General features: G+C 39.7%; 1 protein-coding gene across 3 annotated transcripts in view; it reads right to left on the bottom strand.

Moving 5' to 3' along the window:
- EPHA5 (EPH receptor A5) overlaps positions 1-20,953 on the bottom strand; it is a 585,860-nt gene that overhangs the window by 99,394 nt on the left and 465,513 nt on the right. For all 3 annotated transcript variants that reach the window (XM_073637053.1, XM_073637052.1, XM_073637051.1), the window contains exons 6-8: positions 16,717-16,841; positions 15,216-15,375; positions 12,632-12,737 (exon numbers count right to left, since the gene is read on the bottom strand). In XM_073637053.1, the coding sequence (XP_073493154.1) occupies positions 12,632-12,737; positions 15,216-15,375; positions 16,717-16,841 (391 nt within the window). The remainder of the gene's footprint in view (positions 1-12,631; positions 12,738-15,215; positions 15,376-16,716; positions 16,842-20,953) is intronic.

The raw sequence follows: 20,953 nt of genomic DNA, 5'->3' as shown, positions 1-20,953 counted from the left end.
ACGCCTTGGCAGTAACCGTGGTTGCTCCGAAGGACAATGTCACCTTATACAATAATTTGGAGGAAGAAGCCCCAGAATCTAACACACCTCCTCCAACGGTGGTTAGACACACTCGTTTTCCCGACTGCTTGGAACCCTTATTACCGGGGTACTCCAAGAGATGTGCAGGTCGGGAACGAGAGGGGCTAGACTCAGTCCGGGATATATCCATAGCCTTAGGCTCCGAGTCGGGAGTCGCGGGTTTGGAAATGGGTCTAGAGAAGGATGGTGCCAACCGACACTGAGGTCTGGGGACCTCCAGCTCTAACTTGTGTTCTGCATGACGCAAATCTTTTCGGTTAGCGAGAGAGATTAACTCCTCCAGGGAGGTTGGAATCTCTATGGTAGATAGAGCATTTTAAATATGCCCAGCCAGACCCTTCCAGAACACCGGGATTAAAGACCGCTCAGACCAATCCAATTCAGCCGCTAAGGTTCTAAACTGGATGGCATAGTAGCTGGCGGTGACCGAACCCTGGACCAACGCAAGAAGCTTAAGAGCCGTATCATGCGTGACCTGAGGACCTAGGAAAACACTCTTTAGGGCATTAAGAAAGAGACCCGCATTTGCCACTACCGGGTCATTGCGCTCCCACAGAGGGGTAGCCCACTCCAGAGCCCTGTGGGAGAGTAACGTAATGACATAACCCACTTTGGCCCTTTCGAGGGGAACCGTGCCTCCATCATCGCCAACTGAATGGAGCATAGATTAATAAAACCTCTACAGGATTTGCTGTCATCTGAAAATTTTTCCAGGAGAGCAAAACGGGGTAATGGAGCAATTGCAGCTGCTGCAGCATTTACCGCAGCCGAGTTAACCTGATTGGCTGCTTGAGAAGCTGCCTGGGTAGCTACTGCAGTGATATCAGCTAACGGGTCAGCTTGTTCCAGAGTCCTAAGTCTGGCCTCAAATTGCTGTATATAGCGCTGCAGTTGCTGGTTGTCAGCCATGTTCGACAAGACCCTGGCGCTCTGATACTGTTAAGGGGACGGTTGAAAACAACTTTATTTATAACGGAAAGCAACCGAACCCGGGGTACGCGATGCAGCCTGGTGGACTGCGGCCGAACACCTTCTGGATGAGAAGGTAAAACAACCAACTTAAATGACAATCCCTTACGTGTTACAGCACACCGGAACGGGAATAGGGATTCGCACTATCTCCGTTAACAGTACGAGAGATGTGCGATAAATAATATATCTGTAGTCCTGTTGCAGCACAGGGACTGCACAGTTGGCGCTACGATGCGTGTGTGACTCACGCCGGTGAATACGTGCTCCCAGCAGGCGTGCTAATGGACTGAGGAGGATCCCTCCACGTGGCTTACAGGTGGTACCGGGAATAGGGTGTCTGCAGACTGCTCAGGGTGTTAGGCGACCCCTTTGTCAGAGCCAGGCTGTCAGATGAAGCTACCTGCCTATTTCATCTAAGCCTGCCTATTTCCACTAAACCTGCCTGCCAGAAACTAAAGCACACGTGGAGCCCAAGAGACCAAGCGTCCACACAACACCATCACTGCTCAATGATCAGAGCTCGTCGCCATGTTTGTGGGCGGGCTGTTTAAAGATTAAGCCCTGCCCACCGTCGCACCATTGGTGACGTCACCCGCGACCAATCAGGCGGTGCTAGGTCACCGGATCAGCTGACTCCCAAACCACCAATCATGGTCGCATGTCACGGGCATGCTCAGTACAGAGAATCCTGGACTTAGGCTTTAGCAGCCCTGTCTCCCTCCTCAACCTATCCTTCATGTTGCTATGAACAAAGACCCAAGAGACAACCTGTCCGTCTTGTGGACCAGCTAGGCATTGGGACTTATGACAATGCTGAGCAGCAATAACCCTGGCTGGTCTTAAATGGGAGACCACACAATACACTGATGGTTTTGAACCCATTTCAAATCCAGCAAACACCTAACACTGTCATTGATGTTAGAGGGAGCAATACACGGTATTAGAACTGGGGTGTGTGAACTTTTGAACAGGGTCATTTGGATGTTTTTGGTTGTCATTAAGATTTAAAAAGAGAAAACACAGTAGTTTGAGAATAAATGGCTTCACCTAACCAATAACCATGAGTGAAGAAAAAGTTTTTTATTATCATTCATATTCTCTGAAACAAGGCCAAGAAAGGCAAAATTCTGGCAGGGTATGTAAACTTTTGTGCACAACTGTATATAGATTTGCCTATAATACAAAACTTGCAATGAACAAGTCATGGCATGGCATGTCTGGATGCCTACTGCCATGATTTTAATTTTTCCTAGTTTTTAATGTTTATCCTAATGAATGTAAAGTTTTAGATATTTCTGTTTTGATATACAGTAGCAGTAACGGGGCAGTAGCTACAGGCAAGGGACTCATTTTCCATGCCCCGGCCTGCTACAGAAAAACAAGGTCCGTATTCATTGTGTGTGTGTGTGTGTGTGTGGACAGGTTACAGTAGTAGACACCTCCCAGCTCATCTGGCCTGCCACACATTGCACGGCTCCGATTCCCAGCTGCCCCAAGAACGGGAAACCACACCACTCAATAAAACCAAATTCCTCTTTACTGACAGTTTGACTAACACACAAAGCACAGCAGGAGATGCACATATCTTTCTCTTGGTTACAATACAGTGCCATGTCTTCAACAAACAACTTCAGATCAAGTTAGGAACTTTCAGCCTTTCTAAGTATAGATACACTTTAACTGAGCTTTTCCAGTGACCTTTATCTTTCAGCCCACTTTTCGGGAACTACTTAATGATGCACCTGTGGCAGCCTCCTTACTGAGTGCGCCCCTCACCTTGCTGACTCGTCTCTTCATGGACCCCAGGTTCCAAGACCAGGCTGACATCTTTCCATTCCCCAGAGACCCTTAGGGACTCTAACAAAGCTCCTGGCTGTACATCCCCTTCCCCAACTTGCCTGCTAAGAGTGTTCCGCTGCCAGTAATGGAGTTCTTCTTAGATGCTTCTTTTCTCTCTCCGCTTTTTTGCTCTCTTCATCCACATTCACACCCCAAGTGAAGATCACTTTAACCAGAATGTGATATTACTTCTTCCTCTTTCATGTCTTAACTAACTAGAACTTCCTGTGCAACTGGCTTAGAGATTCCCAATCCTCCTCCCCACTATGGACCGGCCCTACAGTTATCCCTGTGACACCCAATTAAACAAGGACTGCAGCCACAGTAGGACAGCAATAAAATACAATACAGCAAAATACCTTCTCATACATAAAATGTCAGGAGTTGTCAAAGGAGTGGAATTCCATCCTCTCCACACTCACATAGTGGCTGCTGGACCCTGTTCTCCTGTATATTCAACCCAGGAACTGGCCTAGAGTTATCTGTGCACTGTGCTCTAGCTGGCATTCCTCCTTCACTATTGAGCTGATGATTTTTCATTTTTCCCCTTCCTCGCATTATTTAGATTTTTCTGCACCCCAATTAAATATTGATTTTATTTAGATTTCTCTTTTCTTAATTTACTTTGCATTTTGTTAAATGACAAAAATAAACTATTACATTTTTTTTTTAAAGGATTTTTATTTTGCAACACTTTTTCCACTCCTGCCTAAAACTTTTGCACAGTATTGTATATTCTTCCAATCATAACTATTCTAAATACAATAGTACAGAAAAATCTAAAGAATTCTTACACAAGTCAGAGATTTCCAAGGTTGTAAAAAGAGCTTTGTCATCGCTAAATGGCTCATAGTATATTATCTAAAGTGAGATTAAAAAGATGATAAAGGCAGCTTATTTTTTCATTGTGAATTTCTCTAGAGGCCTATAAATATATACAGCAGCATGTCATATTAACATAGAGGATGAAGTCGTGAAAACCCCCAATGTGTCATAAAAATATGTCTCAGCATGATGCACTGCGTAATACTATAAGGCTATCGGAGGTTTATGTTGGCATCACAGCAATAGTTCAGCTTCACTAATAATGCATGGCAGGAAACCTGTCCATGAAACATTATCTACCATAGAGCCTCCAGATGTACTAAATTTACTGATCAGATAAACAGGCTATAAATTTGTCACTTAGTGAACAAATTATGCCCTGTAACGTCTGGCATGTAGATGCAGGATTGCTAGAAAACAGATGCGCTGTGGTTTGAGCTACAGTTGGTGGCTTCAGTCCCAAAATCCAGCCTTCACTAATGGGATGGGTCAAATAATATCTCTGCCTTAAAAACTAGCAAAATTACTATTGATCATTGAAAGTAGAGTTTTTTCTAATCATATCTTAAACCTATCATTATTTATTGCAAATATGAAACAAATTAACCTTCTTTGGTTAGTATTTCTTTTGTATTCATAATTCTTCTGTGTTCATTTTTGGTAATACAGACTCAGAACATTATTCTTTAGTCTTCGGCTACCTGTTCAAAATACATCCAAATGTTGATTTTATCAGGAGACGTATGCAGATATACAGATGTATGCAGTCTAATTTGCGTTGATAAAGTCAGAGATCTAGCATTTTTTCTGTTCTTTTATGGTAGACATTAGTGTTGAGCGAGTATGTTCTATTAACCCTTTCGCCGAGCATGCTCGGGCGAGCTCCGAGTATTTACAGCTGCTCGGTGATAAGGTTAAATCGCTCCCGTGTGCTTGATTTGCAACTGTTTGACAGTTTTATTACATGTGAGGAATGTCTATTTCTTACACAATCCTCACATGTAATAAAACTGTCTAACAGTTGCAAATCATGCACACGGGAGCGATTTAACCTTATCACCGAGCAGCTGTAAATACTCGGAGCTCGGCCCGAGCATACTCGGACAGAACATACTCACTCAACCCTAGTAGACATCAAAAACTAACACAAGAAATCATTTTTAACGGGTAACTATTACCGTAACTATATTTTCAATTAACTATTTGTAATTACATCCTGTCTATGTTAGAAATAACAAAAATGCTGGCCATGATATGACATGTTGTGATGATACAGCTTAAAATCTTTATCAGCCAGATGTTTAGATTGGTTAATCCAAGAGAAATACACTATTGTGTTTCTGTTGACTTGTGAATGTATGTGTATTTCTTTTGCGCAAAAAGGACATACGATTATTTATATAACCCTGAATGTTGTCTCCTCTTGGGTCTGTGAAACAATGTTGTTTGTTACTATGCTAATTGCACATTATACTAAGTCAGCTGAATGTCGATTTAAAGAGCCCCTGCTATACGAGTTATGTAAACATACATACCCTACTGTCCCGGGTCTCATACCCGCGAATCCACACAGCGCACAGTGCCTGCGCTGGGAGGATTCCTAAGTCTGAAGTCACACAGAGTGACTGCAGACTTATAACTTTTGACCGGACAACCCCTTTAAAGTAGAGCTAAATTGATATATACACTGATTACTTTTTCTATATAATTTATTCCATACCTTTTTTGCTTCTGTCCATGTGCTAACTGAGTAATGAAGAACAGAAATCCCTCTCTGCTGTGTACTGGGCTGTATATGGGATCATAGTAGCTAATCAAATTGCAAAGTGCTGCGCAATATGTTGGCGCTATAAAAATAAAAATTATTATTATTATAACTAGTCTCCTCTCACCAACTCAGAGTTAACTTAATTTAAATATAAAGTTTGCAGAGTGTAAAACTGGTGAAAATGCAGAACACATGTGTGAAGACCCTCATCGTAATACCACTCAGACCTCACAAGGTGAAGGTAAAACAGCGTGGCAATACTTTATTGAACCACAAAGCAGACTATAAACAGATAGAACAGTCCCAGCAAATACCAAGATGGTACAACATTACACAGTCTCACCCTTCCTTCTGTGACCGCCTAGGATAGAACAGCTGCAACTTCGGGACTTCCAGGGCCAACTATCTCAACCAGTGGCTCCCCGTTTCTGGTGAGCTCCCACAGAGAAAAGGTTGCGGCAGGCTTAGAAAGCTAGCAGTCCATCGAGGTACAAGGCCAGGAGACCCGAGGGTCCCACCCTGGCCTCTCTAAGAGTTTCTATGGGGCCAGATGACCGGCTTGTCCCAATCTGGCTTCTCTGAATGTCTCCATGGGTTCCAGACAACCGAACGGTCCCTTCTGGCAACCCCAAACAACATATCCATGGGGCCAGATGACCTCACTCCTAATCCCCCTTCCCTTTCCATAGAGTATGACAGGACATGTAGCCTGACACCACACTGTGCCTGTAGTCTGTCTTATCTTGAGCATGACAAATTTGAACTGTTTTTTCAGAGTGGATAGTGACCTCATGAGGCAGGGGTAGAGTACAATGTCCATTTTAGGACATGATCAGATATCAAAATCAAACATCAAAATGATGTCAGTTTGAGGCTAAATACCTTTTCTGAGAACTGATTTTGATAAGTGATTCTGACAAGTGATTTTGATGAGTAATTCTGACAAGTGATTCTGACAAGTGATTTTGACAAATGATTTTGACGAGTGATTCTGATGAGTGATTCTGACGAGTGACTTTGACAACTGTAATAAAAATAAAAAATAAAAGTAACTGTTCGCTGATGGGACTTGAACCCAAAATTCTGTGTCCCAAAAACAGTGCACTAACCTAGAAACTCAGTTGTACAACCCTTGAAGTTCTATTTGGTTATATGATTTTCAGTGCAAACTTGTCTAAAACTCATTGGGACTTATTTAGCCTCAAACTGACATCATTCTGATGTTTGATTTTGATATCTGATCATGTCCTAAAATGGACACTGTAGTAGAGAAAGAAGTACAAAGTACAAGTGTGAAACAGCTCATCCTGAATAAGGCTCCAATCCTCAACACAGAAAAAAACACTCATGCCCAGTATGATGGAATGACAATCTGAAGAAAGAAACTTCCCAGTCTTATTCCAGATTAAAAAATATATATGAGCTTTTTTCTAACATAGTTAAAAAAACATTCCCAGGTACATCCAAAAATATATTTATTTTCCTATGTATTTCAGATTAAATTAATGTCTTTAATCTGAAATGTACAGGAAAACTAATATATTTTCAGATATACCTGGGAATGTTTTTTAACCATGTTGGAATAAAGGTCATATATATTTTTTGAATCTGGAATGTGACTGGAAAGCATCCTGCTTCAGATTATAGAGGAATAAGTGATAAGTCTGGTAAGTGAAGAAAAAAGCAGAATTCTCTGATAAGACATTCCATATGTATATATTTTTAGTGTGTGTATATATATATATATATATATATATATATATATATATATATTTCTTATATTCACTTATATTACTCATTTATGTACAGTTTGCTGAAAGTACAGTTCCCTTTTTAAATTTCTAGTTTGACATAAGCAGGATAATAATACATTTTGTGAGATTAGGAATATATGCAGTACGTGCAATGTAAACAATTACACTGTTATTTGCATTGCATTCCACAACAGATAAGATATACTGTGATTTAAAATTCTGCACGATAAAAGAAAAAAGAATAGATCTACCTGTGGCTACTTATTATCGTAGCCTTGATCACAGCACCATTGACATGAAATTGCTGGTATTGAAAGGTAACTTCACATCCCAGAGAGACAGAGTCTGGGAGTTCAAACTTATGATGACCGTTGACACATTCAAAGCAGGAATGAATGTATCACATGGATTTATGTATTTTTACATCAATTAGGAAATGTGCTCCTCAGACCATTGGGGGACATCACAACCATGGACCAGACCTCAATCAGAGGACAATACAACTTTCACACTCCTTATCTATGAACTCCTCCAATATTCACTGTCACAACTGTAAAGTAAAAAAGAGCAAATGTCTACACATAAACATTAATTTATTTTCCATTTAAAATAGTTAAAGTTCAGTCTGCTTGCAGTCACCACTAGAAAAGTATAGAAAATTATTACAAATCACTTTAATAAACTATGTGAAAAGAGGCAGGAAATCTGGACCTCTGTGTTAGGTCTCATTTAGATGTCAGTTATTTTGACATATGAGAAAAACAGACCAAGTTTCATCAGATTTTCATCAAATGTTCTTCAATTTGATCAGAGTTAATTTTTTTTTTTTTTCAGTGATGAGAAAAAAAATAAGTTCCTCCTCGTATCCTATCTGTCTGTCAGAGAAAAACAGACAGCACACGGATGGCATGCAAATGTCAAATTATTTCACTGATCCATAGACTTGCATTACCGATTTTGATCAAACACTCAGATCAATATCAGACGTGTCTCCATGATTTTGCATGGACTGGTCAGTCCGAGGAATAAAATCTGACATGTAAACAGCTCCATAGGCTGTCATAGGTAGGAGTGCAATCCTTGCAAAAAAACAGACAGCACTAACACGTGAAAAACTGGCGTGTAAATGAGCCCTTGAAAAAAAATCAAGCTCCCTCCCCAAAGTGAAATTCAGTGCTCTGTAAAACATTGGTTAGTAAAAGAAACTCCAGTTTGGATGGATAACGTCCCCTGCCAGTCCATATTATTACTGGAAGCGCTCATGTCACATCTGTATGTGAGCCATTATGTGAGAACTAAATTATTCATTTGGATTTATACCAAATCAACCTAAATGCAAATGCAAATATCAAACACTATAAGTAGACTACCTAGAGGATCACAGAGCCTGTCCATGACCTACTCTGGCAATTTTCATAAATTAGCTTTCTTCTGCAGTGCGTTCTGCATTTTTCTATCTTCGGGTTGCCTAGAAACCACATGTCTTCATGTCTTAGTGTCCATCTTTTAATTACATGCGGCTAAACAATGAAGTCACAAGTTCTAACTGCTGTTCAATAGGATACCTCTTCATTTTACACAGGATTTTCTTAAAGGGGTTGTCTAAAGGATAGATGATATCTTATAGATTGGTGCAAGTCCCAACAGTTGGACCCCCACCAATCAACAGATGGCCATTTTTATCCTCGCATTGGCACTTTTATACCCATTATAGTTGGGTGACAGTGCATATGCCTGACCGTCACTCCATTAATTTCTTATATACAGCAGCCTCACAGAGAATAAATGGAGCAACATTCAAGCATGTGCACTACCACTCCATTCTAATGGGGGTAAAAGTGCCCTTTCAGGTGATCAGTTTAGATTCCAGAAGTCAGACCCTCACTGATCTATAACTTGTATATGTTCTTGCAGTACGGTGGCTCAGTGCTGAGCACTGTTTCTTTGCAGCGCTGGGGTCCTGGGTTCAAATCCCACCAAGGACAACATCTGCAATGAGTTTGTGGGTTTCCTTCCACACTCCAAAGACATACTGATAGGGAATTTAGATTGTGAGCCCCAATGAGGACAGTGAAGATCAATCTGTGAAGTGCTTTGGAATATGATGACACTATATAAGAAAGCATAGTAAATAAATATATGTCACTTATCCAAAGGGGAAGCATGGTGGCATAATACTGTAGCCTTACAGCGCTGGGGTCCTGGGTCCAAATCCCACTGAGGACATTATCTGCAAGAATTTGTACATTCGCACTGAGTTTTGTGGGTTTCCTCCAAGTACACCTTTTTCATCCCACATCACAAAAACATACTGAGAAGGAATTTAGATTATGAGTACCAATGAGGACAGAGATGATGATGTCTGTAAAATGCTGTGGAATTAATGGAGCAAAATGAGTAGAATAAAAAAAATGAAGAGGAGAGTCCTTTGCATAGCAAATGGACCAATGTTGAGTGGAACATCTTTCTTCAGGTGTAACATAAGAGCCGTATCTATGGGGGTACAACTTTGTTTATTGGATAGATCAACCAATTAATAGGTTAAATATATATGACAGATTATTTAGAAATATAGCACTTCTGCTAAACTACTTATTACTAGTTAACATTATTTAATTTTTAGTGATTTTGGTATCCCTAAACAAAATATAAACTGAACAATCAATGGCGGAGAAGAGATATAAAAATTAATTTTCTAACTGAGACTATGCAATGAGATTTCAATCTTTAAAGTCTGTGATTTCCTGCAAGTCAAGACCTAATAGTTGCAATTTATGCAAATACATTTCGATTTTGTCTTGTTCTGGCCCCAATTATCCAGATAATTACTGAAAACTTTCTGGAAAGACAAATTAACCAACTAAAGGGATTGTCAATACAGCTCATTTGACCCTTGTAAAGGCAAACTTCGCTAGGACTGAGATAATAAATAATCCTGTTATTTTGGTAGAAAAGCTAGGTGACAGCAATTTAATAGGAAATCTCAATGTATTATGAGGTTGTAAAATACAAATAATTAAGAAATAAAATAGAATACTAATGGGTATTTGTGCTGATGAAATTTAGTTTACTGAAAATTTCAGACCTAACAATTTAATCCAAATTGGATGAGGAATTATTTTCTGTCTTAATAAGCATGCATGAAGCTATGGAAATCATTAAAATATAAGTTTTACGTGTGAATCTACAAAAACTATTCCTGAAATAAATATCATGTAAACAGTTATTCGTCAACAATCAAAATTATTCAACCCCTCAGTACAAATTAGATTTATTAGCAAAATTTACTAACTTTCTGCTGTTTGCAATAAACCTGTAATGTCTTTTAGAGACATTAAGCTCCAATAGGCTACCTAGGACAGAATTGGCGCTAGCCCCTCCATCTGGTAGATTTCAGAGGAACCCATGCCTGTATATTCAACGCCTGTACAGGGATCTGGTCTTACAATGGGGTTCACTGAATTGTTTCTATGGAAGAGCTGCTGGCCGGAGGAGTGAACCCGGTGAAAGAAATCAAGGAAGTGGGGTAAGGACCAGGGGGGGCAGCAAAGGTACATACTCAGCAGAAAAAGAATGGCCAGGAAACAAGCCATGATCAGACAATAGGAATTCAACAGCAACACAGGAGCACATAGCACCAGACAGAGCAGGAACTTTAACTGGCAGTGAGAATCAGAGGTTCAGGGGTCTAAATGGGTGACAGCCCCGCCTAGGGCTCACAGAAAGAAACCAGAAATGAACCCCATAGCACAAAAAGACCCAGGAAATGTTTTGACTGCATGTTATGAATCCAGTTAAATGAGTAGTTTTAAAACTATATTAAAAACTAATATAACAGGTAGTTTCTCTAAATTAAACACAATATTCCACTTTTACTGACAGTCTCAGAATTGTGGAACCTCTTCATGACTAGTGTCTTTAAAGGGAAGGTGCCGCATTTTTACATTATGTAAAATAAATTAAAATGTTAAATTCCTTAATGTTATAACATATTTTCAAGTGCCCAGTATTTATAGTTTATTTTTTATTAATTTGTTTTGCAGCTACTGGGGGCTGCCATCTTGCTTTTCAGGAGTGTAAGAGTTACTACACTACACTCACACTCCTTCAAATACGGCAGCCCTGGACATAGGCTTCAGCGGTTGGATGCTGACCCTATCGGTAACATTGTAGCCACATTAGCTGTGAACTGGGCATGCCTCTGTGGGCTGCTCAATTCACAGCTGTAGGTGTGTCTAGGTGCCATTTCATTGTGGCCCAGAGCTTCCACACTGAGGACATGTAATTGGAAGCTTTTTACACACACACACAAGCTCCCCCAGCTCTGCTCTCATATTCTCCCATCCTCCACTGCCTGTGCAGTAAAGCTATGGACCCTCACCGCTGCACTGTTTAGTCTCCTTGGTCCTGGCCTCGCAGCTGCTCTCTTCTCCACTGCGTGCAGCTCTGCTCCTCAGGTCCACATTGCTCCACAGTCCGTTGTCTTCCTTCTGCTTGCTCTTCTGTAAATATACTGAGATCCACTTCCTGTTTAGCAGCTGGTTGAGATTAGATCACAGTGCAGTCACCAAGAAAATGGCGGTGCATTGTCTCTAGTCTTTATTCTGCCTCCCCTACTTTTGGGTGTAGTATAACACCTAAAAGGGGAGGGAAACCTTGATGTCACAAGGACACTGCCCCAATTTTGCAGCTAACATAATGCAAGTAAGCATTACTGTAGCTGCTTAAAGTCTATACATGAAGATGCTCCCCCTAGCTGCAAGTATAGGTAATCTTTCTTTTTTATATAGATATTTTGCATGTTGCAGTGTTTGCAATCTATGCAAACACTGCATTACAAAGCTTAAATTAATATTATAATGTTATTTTCACAAAAAGAAAAAAAAAAAGAAAAATTGATGGCACCTTCCCTTTAACGCTTAGTAGAGCAATTTTGGCTGTTATGACCTGCTACAAATATGATGCATAGCCAGACACCAGCTTCTGGCACCTTCCTGAGGAATTTCAGCTCATTTCTCATGGGCAATGAGTTCTAGTTCACTAATTTTTTGGATTGTCAAGAGAGTGGTTCAAGTGAAGAAATCAATGCCTTGTACAAACATGGGAAAGGATAAGAAAAGAAAGCAAAGGCACGGAGTCCTCCTAGAGAAACTTACCAATGCTTTACACTTCAGGTCTCGTTTTTTACATTTTAACTATCTGAAACCTTCTCAGGTTTCTCCTCTTATCTACAATACAACCATGCAAGCTAATTTTATAGAACAGTTTTAAAGTGTTTACTCTATAGAATATAAACCTGAAAATAAAATAGATGTTACAGCATAGTTAGAATTGAGTGTACATAATATGCAAATACAAATAGTTTTCAAAGCTTCAACACAATCCCGCTCACCTTCCACTGAGTAGAAAACCAACCATTCCAGCCAGAAGAATAATTCCCACAGTGACCGACACCGCTATAAGAGGAATCTGACTCTGGTCCCCGGTTGCGGCAAAGGCTGAGCAGATAGACAGAAAACAGGGAATATAGTTTCGTTATACAAAACTCACAGGCAGCCGGCGATTGCTACACAAGTCAAATGAAAATCCACGTGGAATTTTCCTTTTCTCCCTACTTTGTGTAGGTGAAAACAAACAGTCCTTCAAGTAAAAATAAATCAAATATATGTTTTAATCAAGGAAAGTATTTCTTTAATAAGTACATCTTTCTGTGCTTTTGACTTTTCAGCTTTCTGTATTTTTGTTGAGAAGTACCATTGTCAACCATGCTATCTTATTATCCCTGATGCGGCGGTTGCTTGCAATCGGTCACTCGCCTCTATTTAGCATTTTTTTTATTTAATCTGCCTGGGTGCTCACAAGGTAACACTGCCATCAATTAAGAGTACTTACTAACTACTATATTTTCCTGCTCTGTATAGCCCTTTCCTTTTGATGCTATGAGTAGGATTACTGATATGAAGGAGTACTGTACCTACGTTTCCTTTTCCTGCTCAAACATACTGGCCCCCCATTTATCAAATATAGTGTAATTTGACCTTCTATTGAATACGATACTTTTTTTGCATCTCTTATACTGAAATGCATTCAGAAAAGTTAACTACACCCTCTTTTCTCCTTGTTTTTAACCCTTTCACCCAAGGCCATTTCCCATTTTTTTGCTTTCATTTTTTGCTCCCCTTCTTCCCAGAGCCATAACTTTTTTATTTTTCGGTCAATATGGCCATGTATTTTTTGCAGGACAAGTTGTACTTTTGAACGACGCCATTGGTTTTACCATAGTGTGTACCGGAAAACGGGATAAAAGAGGCCCTGAATCTAATGATGAATCACTTAGTTTACTTAGTGCAGCCATTCTGACATAAAGTATTTAAATTCTGCAACGCAGCAGAGCTGAAAAGCTGCTCCCGCCCACACCAGGCTCTGTATATACATAGTCCATAGACAGTGAGCTACTTATCACGGGAGGGGGCAGAGTCGGACCAGTTGGTACGCGCTGCTGTAGTCTGAGCAATGATAGCCACAAGGTGATGAAGCCTTCAGTCTAAGTAAGCAGCACCGCACAGCCTGACATGTGACACATTGTTGAATTTTTTTTTTTAACCCCTACCTCATGCAGTCCTCACGTTACATTTACTGATAGATTCCCTTTAAGTTTTGGAGTCAGTAAAACAGAATGGTGTACTAGATGGAGTAAACTTTTTATAAATTAGATGCATACATTTACAACAAGGCAGTTTGCAAATAGCACAAAAGTTTTGATGCAAAAAACACAAAGCTTACTGTTTCCCTCTGCATCTCCTTACAGCTGCCTGCACACACTTTTGTCACACGGTGTTTTATCTAAAGAGTAACTTTCGTTTTATTTTAATATTATTCCATAAATCAGTAGTGTATGTCAAAATAGGAAACTTTGTAATACTGTATGTCTTAAAAGAGAAATCTGCTTCTTTCATCTTCGGAACTCATGATTCACTCTCAATTCACAGGTAAAGTCTGTCTTCAGTGAAAACAAACTTCCCCATTAATGTGTTTGGAGATGGCAGTTGGTGTCCATAAGGTTCTATGAAGAACTGTGACTGTCAGTTCAGGAGTACTTGTATATCTCTGCCTCTAGCGCCTCCCTCCTCTCTTTTCCATTAAATTTCAAAAGCACCAAGTGTCATCTCCTATCTCAGTAATGTAAAAATCTTTCTTCACTGAATACAAATTTTACCCATGAACTGAGAGTGAATTATCAGTCCAGGAGGTGAAAGAAACAACTTTGTCTGATGAGATATAATAGAGAAGTTTTTTTTTTTTTAATTTTTATGTATACTATTGATTTATGAAATAAAAATTAAGATGACGGTTACAATTTAAGACTACTGATACGTTGTTTTACAATTGCCCTACGAATGGGGCATTGAACACATGAATACCCCAAGGCAGAAGGTAACGCAGAATACAAGACATCTCACAAACAGGATATAAATATTAGGATTATGATGCCATGACTGCATGTGGCATTGCCTTGCAGAGGCATCTCGCTTAATACATTAGTAAGTGGTGATAGATCTTACTCCATGGAACTATTTGGTGATAATTTTAAAGACTGAAAAACACTAAGTAGTTTTACCTAAAAATCAATACGCTAGAATAAAGTCTTATCATTTCAAAGGGCAAATGATATACTGGGTCATATGCAAACTACAATGTCATTTACAATGCAGTTTTCTATAAATATTCCACTTAAAGACTAGACTGAAATTTACATCCCATAACCCCAGAGTAAAGGAGTGGAGAAAGCAGGATCCAACATGTTAACTTATCCACGTGAGTGACACGAATGAGGCCTCTCCACTTAATGCATGGGGCCTGGGAGAGGAAATCTGGAGCCGTGTAAGAATGACAGTTCCCTGTTATGGTATTGATCGGCTGACTCTTTCCGCTAACTATTACATGGACATGAGCTGACAGTAATTAAAATGACTTACACACTGGGCTGGTTTCAAACTCAAATCTGCGACTGAAGACCCCGTACCCTGCGGCCGTGCGTGCACGAATCTGGAATATGTAGGACGACGCAGACTTCAGTCCCTCTGATGTGATTTCTGTTTCCTTGGACTTGATAATGGTGTAGCTAGTTTCCTGGTCCTTGGTTTATACACAAAGACAAAAGCAAAAATATTGCATTTCTTACAATTACAGAACGGAACAGAGAAGGGGTTAATTGGGCAGCAATTTTCCCCCGCCAACCGCTCCCATCCAGAAACTCCGATAATCTGATAATTAACAAGTGACAGTTCACTGCCACTTGCAGATTATCTTTAGGGCTCATACAGACGTCGGTGATTTTCCATCAGTGTTTGAAACCAAGAGTGGAACTTAAAGCTATAAAACTATAATTGAAAGATGGACACATGTTCTCTATTTTGGAGACACTCCAGGTTTGGGCATACAAATACTGATGAAAAATAACTGAGGTCTGAATGAGCCTTTAAGAATTGTGAACCATGGAAACTGCTCATTCATGGGGCTGTATTACAGCCCCATATTAAACCAATCTTTAATACAGCAAACAGCTTACTATACGCCCCAGCGCGCATACCGTTTTATGGTTCATCTTATGCTCGATATCATTTCTTTCAAAGTAAAACACTGTTCCACACAGAGGCAAACTATAGAAGAACATGATATGCCTAGAGGACCATAATATGACTTTGTTATGTTCGTAAGGTCTTAATGTTTTCTTTCTCTTGGATGAGCATTATACATGGCTTTTTGTATGATTGATGTAACTGTATGTACTAAAACACTCACCACAAAGCTCTGTATATTTTCAAATTCTCTTTATCAGAGTACTAAACCTAATTCTAATTTCCATTTATTTATTTTTTTTCCTTTGCTCACTTCTAACGTAACATTTTATATCACTTCATTGTTAGTAAGACTCTCTCTTATCACATCACATAATTGCTTTTGCCTGTGGCACAGTACAGGACTAGGAAAGAAAAATTACAGACGCACGTGCTGTTAGTAAGTGGAATATTTCAAACGTGCTTTCATTTCCTGGGTTTTGTTTCCAGCTTTAGCCAAATAATCAATGTCTTACAGACGGCATTTTAAGGCAATTATTTACAAGCAAAATGATTTCCTGCGCTGTCTGGATGAGCTTGTATCACAATGCGTTATATCAAATATAACAAATTATGATACATATATGCAGTACTATATATTTTATAGTAATTCAATGGGATGACCTTTATTTAGATGAGCAATGTCTTCCAATATCGCCAACCTGAACTTTTAATGTGTTTTCCCATGCTGCTGTGCCACACTAATGAAAAACACACACTGGAAGTCACCCTGGTAATTTACTGCAGACACAATCAATTAGTAATCAATTTCCCTATGTAGTTGACGGCTCCCCAACCAAGAAGAGTTAGTGAGAGCAAATCACACAAAGATAGAATTGTACATTACAGAAGGTCAGACCTTTTCAAAGTATTTGATCTCATATTCCAGGATGATACCGTTGGGTCGCTCTGGTTCCTGCCAAGACAAGGAAATGCTATTTCTGGAAATTTTTCCTTTCTTCACATGAGTGACTGGAGACGGGGCTGCAGAGACAAAGAAGAAAATCATTAGTAGCTGAGTGTTTCCCTTTCATGCTTTCAGTTATAGCTAAAAGATGAGTTACCATGAAGACTTAATAGCAAACATGATCATAGTAGAAGCAAGAGTTCCTCCCAGGGCATAGCCTCTCATAGTGCTCCATAAACACATACACCTTATCTATCTATCCATCCATCTATCCATATACAGTATCTATCTATCATTATCTATCTGTCAATCTTATATTTGTCTGTCTCATATCTATCTATCTTTCTATCTATCCATATATCTATCATGTATCTATCTGTCTATCTATCCATGTATCTGTCAATCTATCTGTCTATCTATCTATCTATCCATATATCCCAACGATCTATCTATCCCAACGATCTTTCTATCCCAATGATCTTTCTATCCCAACGATCTATCTATCTATCAATCTATCTAAACCATCTATCTATCCCAACCATCTATCCCAACGATCTATCTATCTATCCCAACGATCTATCTATCTATCCCAACGATCTATCTATCTATCCCAACGATCTACCTATCTATCTATCTATCTATTTATCTATCTATCCATCTATCTATCTATCTAAACCATCTATCTATCCCAACGATCTATCTATCTATCTAAACCATCTATCTATCCCAACGATCTATCTATCTCTCTATCTAAACCATCTATCTATCCCAACGATCTTTCTATCCCAACGATCTATCTATCAATCTATCTAAACCATCTATCTATCCCAACCATCTATCCCAACGATCTATCTATCCCAACGATCTATCTATCCCAACGATCTATCTATCCCAACGATCTACCTATCTATCTACCTATCTATCTATTATCTATCATCTATCTATTATCTATCTATCCATCTATCTATCTATCTAAACCATCTATCTATCCCAACGATCTATCTATCTATCCCAACGATCTATCTATCTATCCCAACGATCTACCTATCTATCTACCTATCTATCATCTATCTATCCCAATGATCTATCTATCCCAACGATCTATCTAGCTATCTATCTATCCCTCTACTATCTTTCTTTATTTTTTTCTTTATTATCACATTTCTATCTATTGTATGCATATTTATCCATTTGTCTGTTCTACCTATTTAATATCTATCTATCTATCTATCTGTCTAGTATCTACCTATCTAATCTATTGAAGTAACTGATTTTCTACTTTATTTAATAGTCTTCATCTCCCATCTCTTTTGAGCATTGCCATTAGCTCTGTTAATCATCACAGCTATTTTCTTGGAAGGACTCTTCTATAGACGTTGCACATGACTTTATTGAGAAATTGTCAGTGTTGTCTTGCTACATCTTTCCATTACAGCTGGCCTAGTGATCATTACTCCAAGTGCAGCTTCATTAACCCACTGAAATCAAGTGTTAATGCCAATGGAAACCGCCGCTGGCCATATATTTGTACCATTACATAATGGTTATTTAAATAAATAGCCATCCAAGAAATCCATGTTCTGGTCAGCCAGAGGAAAAGCCACACTTTGCTCTGGTTTAAGGGAAGTCATGAGCAAGGGACCTCTCTATGAAATCCAAGTGGCCTAAAAAGCTACTAGGAACAGGTTAATAAGGTAAGACAAACCCTTTAACCCCTTCATGACTGGGCAATTTCCTGTTTTTTTTTCATTTTTGTTTTTTCCTCCCCTTTTTTCAAGAGCAATAACTTTTTTATTTTTCCATCCACATAGCTATATATAAGCTTGTATTTTGCGGGACAAGTTGTACTTGCTGTGCAATGCAGTGGAAAGCAGGAAAAAAATCCAGGTGCATTGAAATTGCAAAAAAAGGTGCAATTCCACAATTGTTTTTTCAATTTTTTAGTTACCATGTTCATTAAAAGATAAAACTGACCAAGCAATTTGATTTTCCAGGTCAGTATGATTATGCAGATATCAAACGTGTAAAGATTTTTTTATTTAAGTGGTGAAAAACATTTTAGAACTTTGTAAAAAAAATTAGCTTGTGTCGCCACTTTCTGAGACCCGTAACGTTTTCAATTTTCAGGATATAAGGCTTATTTTTTGCGCCCTGATCTGGCATTTTTATCAATACCAATTTGGAATAGATAAGATGTTTTGGTCGCCTCTTATTGCATTTTATTGCAATGTTGCAGCAGCCAAAAAAGGCAATACTGGCATTTAAATCTTTTTTATCGGTACACTATATACAAATCAGATTAACTTATTTTATGTTTTGATAGATCGGACTTTTACGAATGCAGCAATACCAAATATGTGTATTTGCCACCACCATGTTTCACTGTGGGGATGGTGTTCTTGGGATGATGAGCTGTGTAGGTTTGGCACCAGATATAGCCTTTACCTTTGTGGTCAAAACGTTTGGTCTCATCTGACCATAGCATTTTGCTCCATACATTTGGGAAGTCTCCCACATGTCTTTTGGCAAGCTTAAAACGAGCATTAAAATTTTTGTGAGTAAGTAACGGCTTTTTTCTGCCCACTCTTACATAAAGGCAACTTCTATGGAATGTATGGCTTATTGTAGCCATATGGACAGATACATCTGTCTCTGCTTGGAAACTCTGCAGCTCCTCCAGGGTTACCTTTGGTCTCTTGTGCTGCTTCTCTGATTAATGCTCTCCTAGCTTGGGCTGAGAGTTTTTGCGGACGGCCCTCTCTTGGCAGGTTTGTTGTGGTACCATGTTGTTTCCAATTAATGATAATGGCTTTGATGGTGCTCTGACGGATCATCAGAGATTGGGATATTTTTTATAACACAACCCTGACTTGTACTTCTCAACAATTGTCCCTGACTTGTTTAGAGATCTACAAGGTCTTAAGCCCCCGTCTCACATAGCGAGATCGCTAGCGAGATCGCTGCTGTGTCACGATTTTGGTGACGCAACAGCGACCTCACCAGCAATGTCGCTATGTGTGACACATTGCAGCGATCAGGCCCCTGCTGTGAGGTCGCTGATCGCTGCAAAGTGTCCTGGACCATTTTTTGGTCGTTGCCCTCCCGCTGGTCAGCACACATCGCTGTGTGTGACCAGCGGGAGCAGCGATCAGGCTGGTAACCATGATAAACATCGGGTTACTAGGGGCACATGCGCACCTAGTAACCCGTTGCTTATCATGGTTATCACTCTGCTACAGTGAGCGGGAGGTTACCGCTCACTTTAGCAGGCTCGTAACCATGATAAACATTGGGTTACTAGGGGCACACGCGCACCTAGTAACCCGTTGTTTATCATGGTTATGAGCCTGCTAAAGTGAGCGGTAACCTCCCGCTCACTGTAGCAGAGTGGTAACCATGATAAACAACAGGTTACTAGGTGCGCGTGTGCCCCTAGTAACCCGATGTTTACCATGGTTACCAGCCTGCTCCTGCTTCAGCAGGCTGGCAACCAGGAGCAGGACATCGTGGAAAGATTCTTTCCACAATGTCGCTGCTCCCCTGATCGTTGGTGAGCCTGCCTGTTTGACAGCTCACCAGCGACCACATAGCGACACAGCAACGATCCCTGACAGGCCGTGTCGTTGTCGGGATCGTTACAGCGTCGCTAAGTGTGACGGGGCCTTTAGTGGTGTTGTTTGGTTAGTGGTGCATCTTGCTTAATGGTGTTGCACCTCTGTGGCCTTTCAGAAAAGGTGTGTATATACTGACAGGCCATGTGACACTTAGATTGCACACAGGTGGACTTACTTACATTAAGCATGCGACTTATGAAGGTAATTGCTTGAAGCAGAAATTTTTAGGGGCTTCATAGCAAAAGGGGTGAATACATATTCACATGCCAATTTTTAGTTATTTGATCCCATATATGTAATTTATGCCTATATTTTTTCACTTCACCAACTTCGACTATTTAGTGCTGATGCATCACACGCAAATCGGATTACAAAAATACTTAAACACAGGGGTGATGTAACAAAATAGGTAAAATGCCAAAGGGGGGTGAATACTTTGGAAAACCACTGTATAATATAAAGATACTGTATAATACTATAAGCTTAACCCTTGCTAATATTTAGGTCTGCATGCACATTGACACATATCAAACACATCCAAGCAATTATAGACCACATTATTAACAATACTAAAT

The sequence above is a fragment of the Phyllobates terribilis genome, unplaced genomic scaffold (assembly GCF_046119375.1).
Source record: "Phyllobates terribilis strain yellow unplaced genomic scaffold, ASM4611937v1 Scaffold_1__5_contigs__length_1240528914, whole genome shotgun sequence".
Classification (NCBI taxonomy): Eukaryota; Metazoa; Chordata; class Amphibia; order Anura; family Dendrobatidae; genus Phyllobates; species Phyllobates terribilis.
The sequence above is the reverse complement of the archived record's forward strand: the minus strand, read 5'-3'. Positions and strand labels throughout refer to the sequence as shown.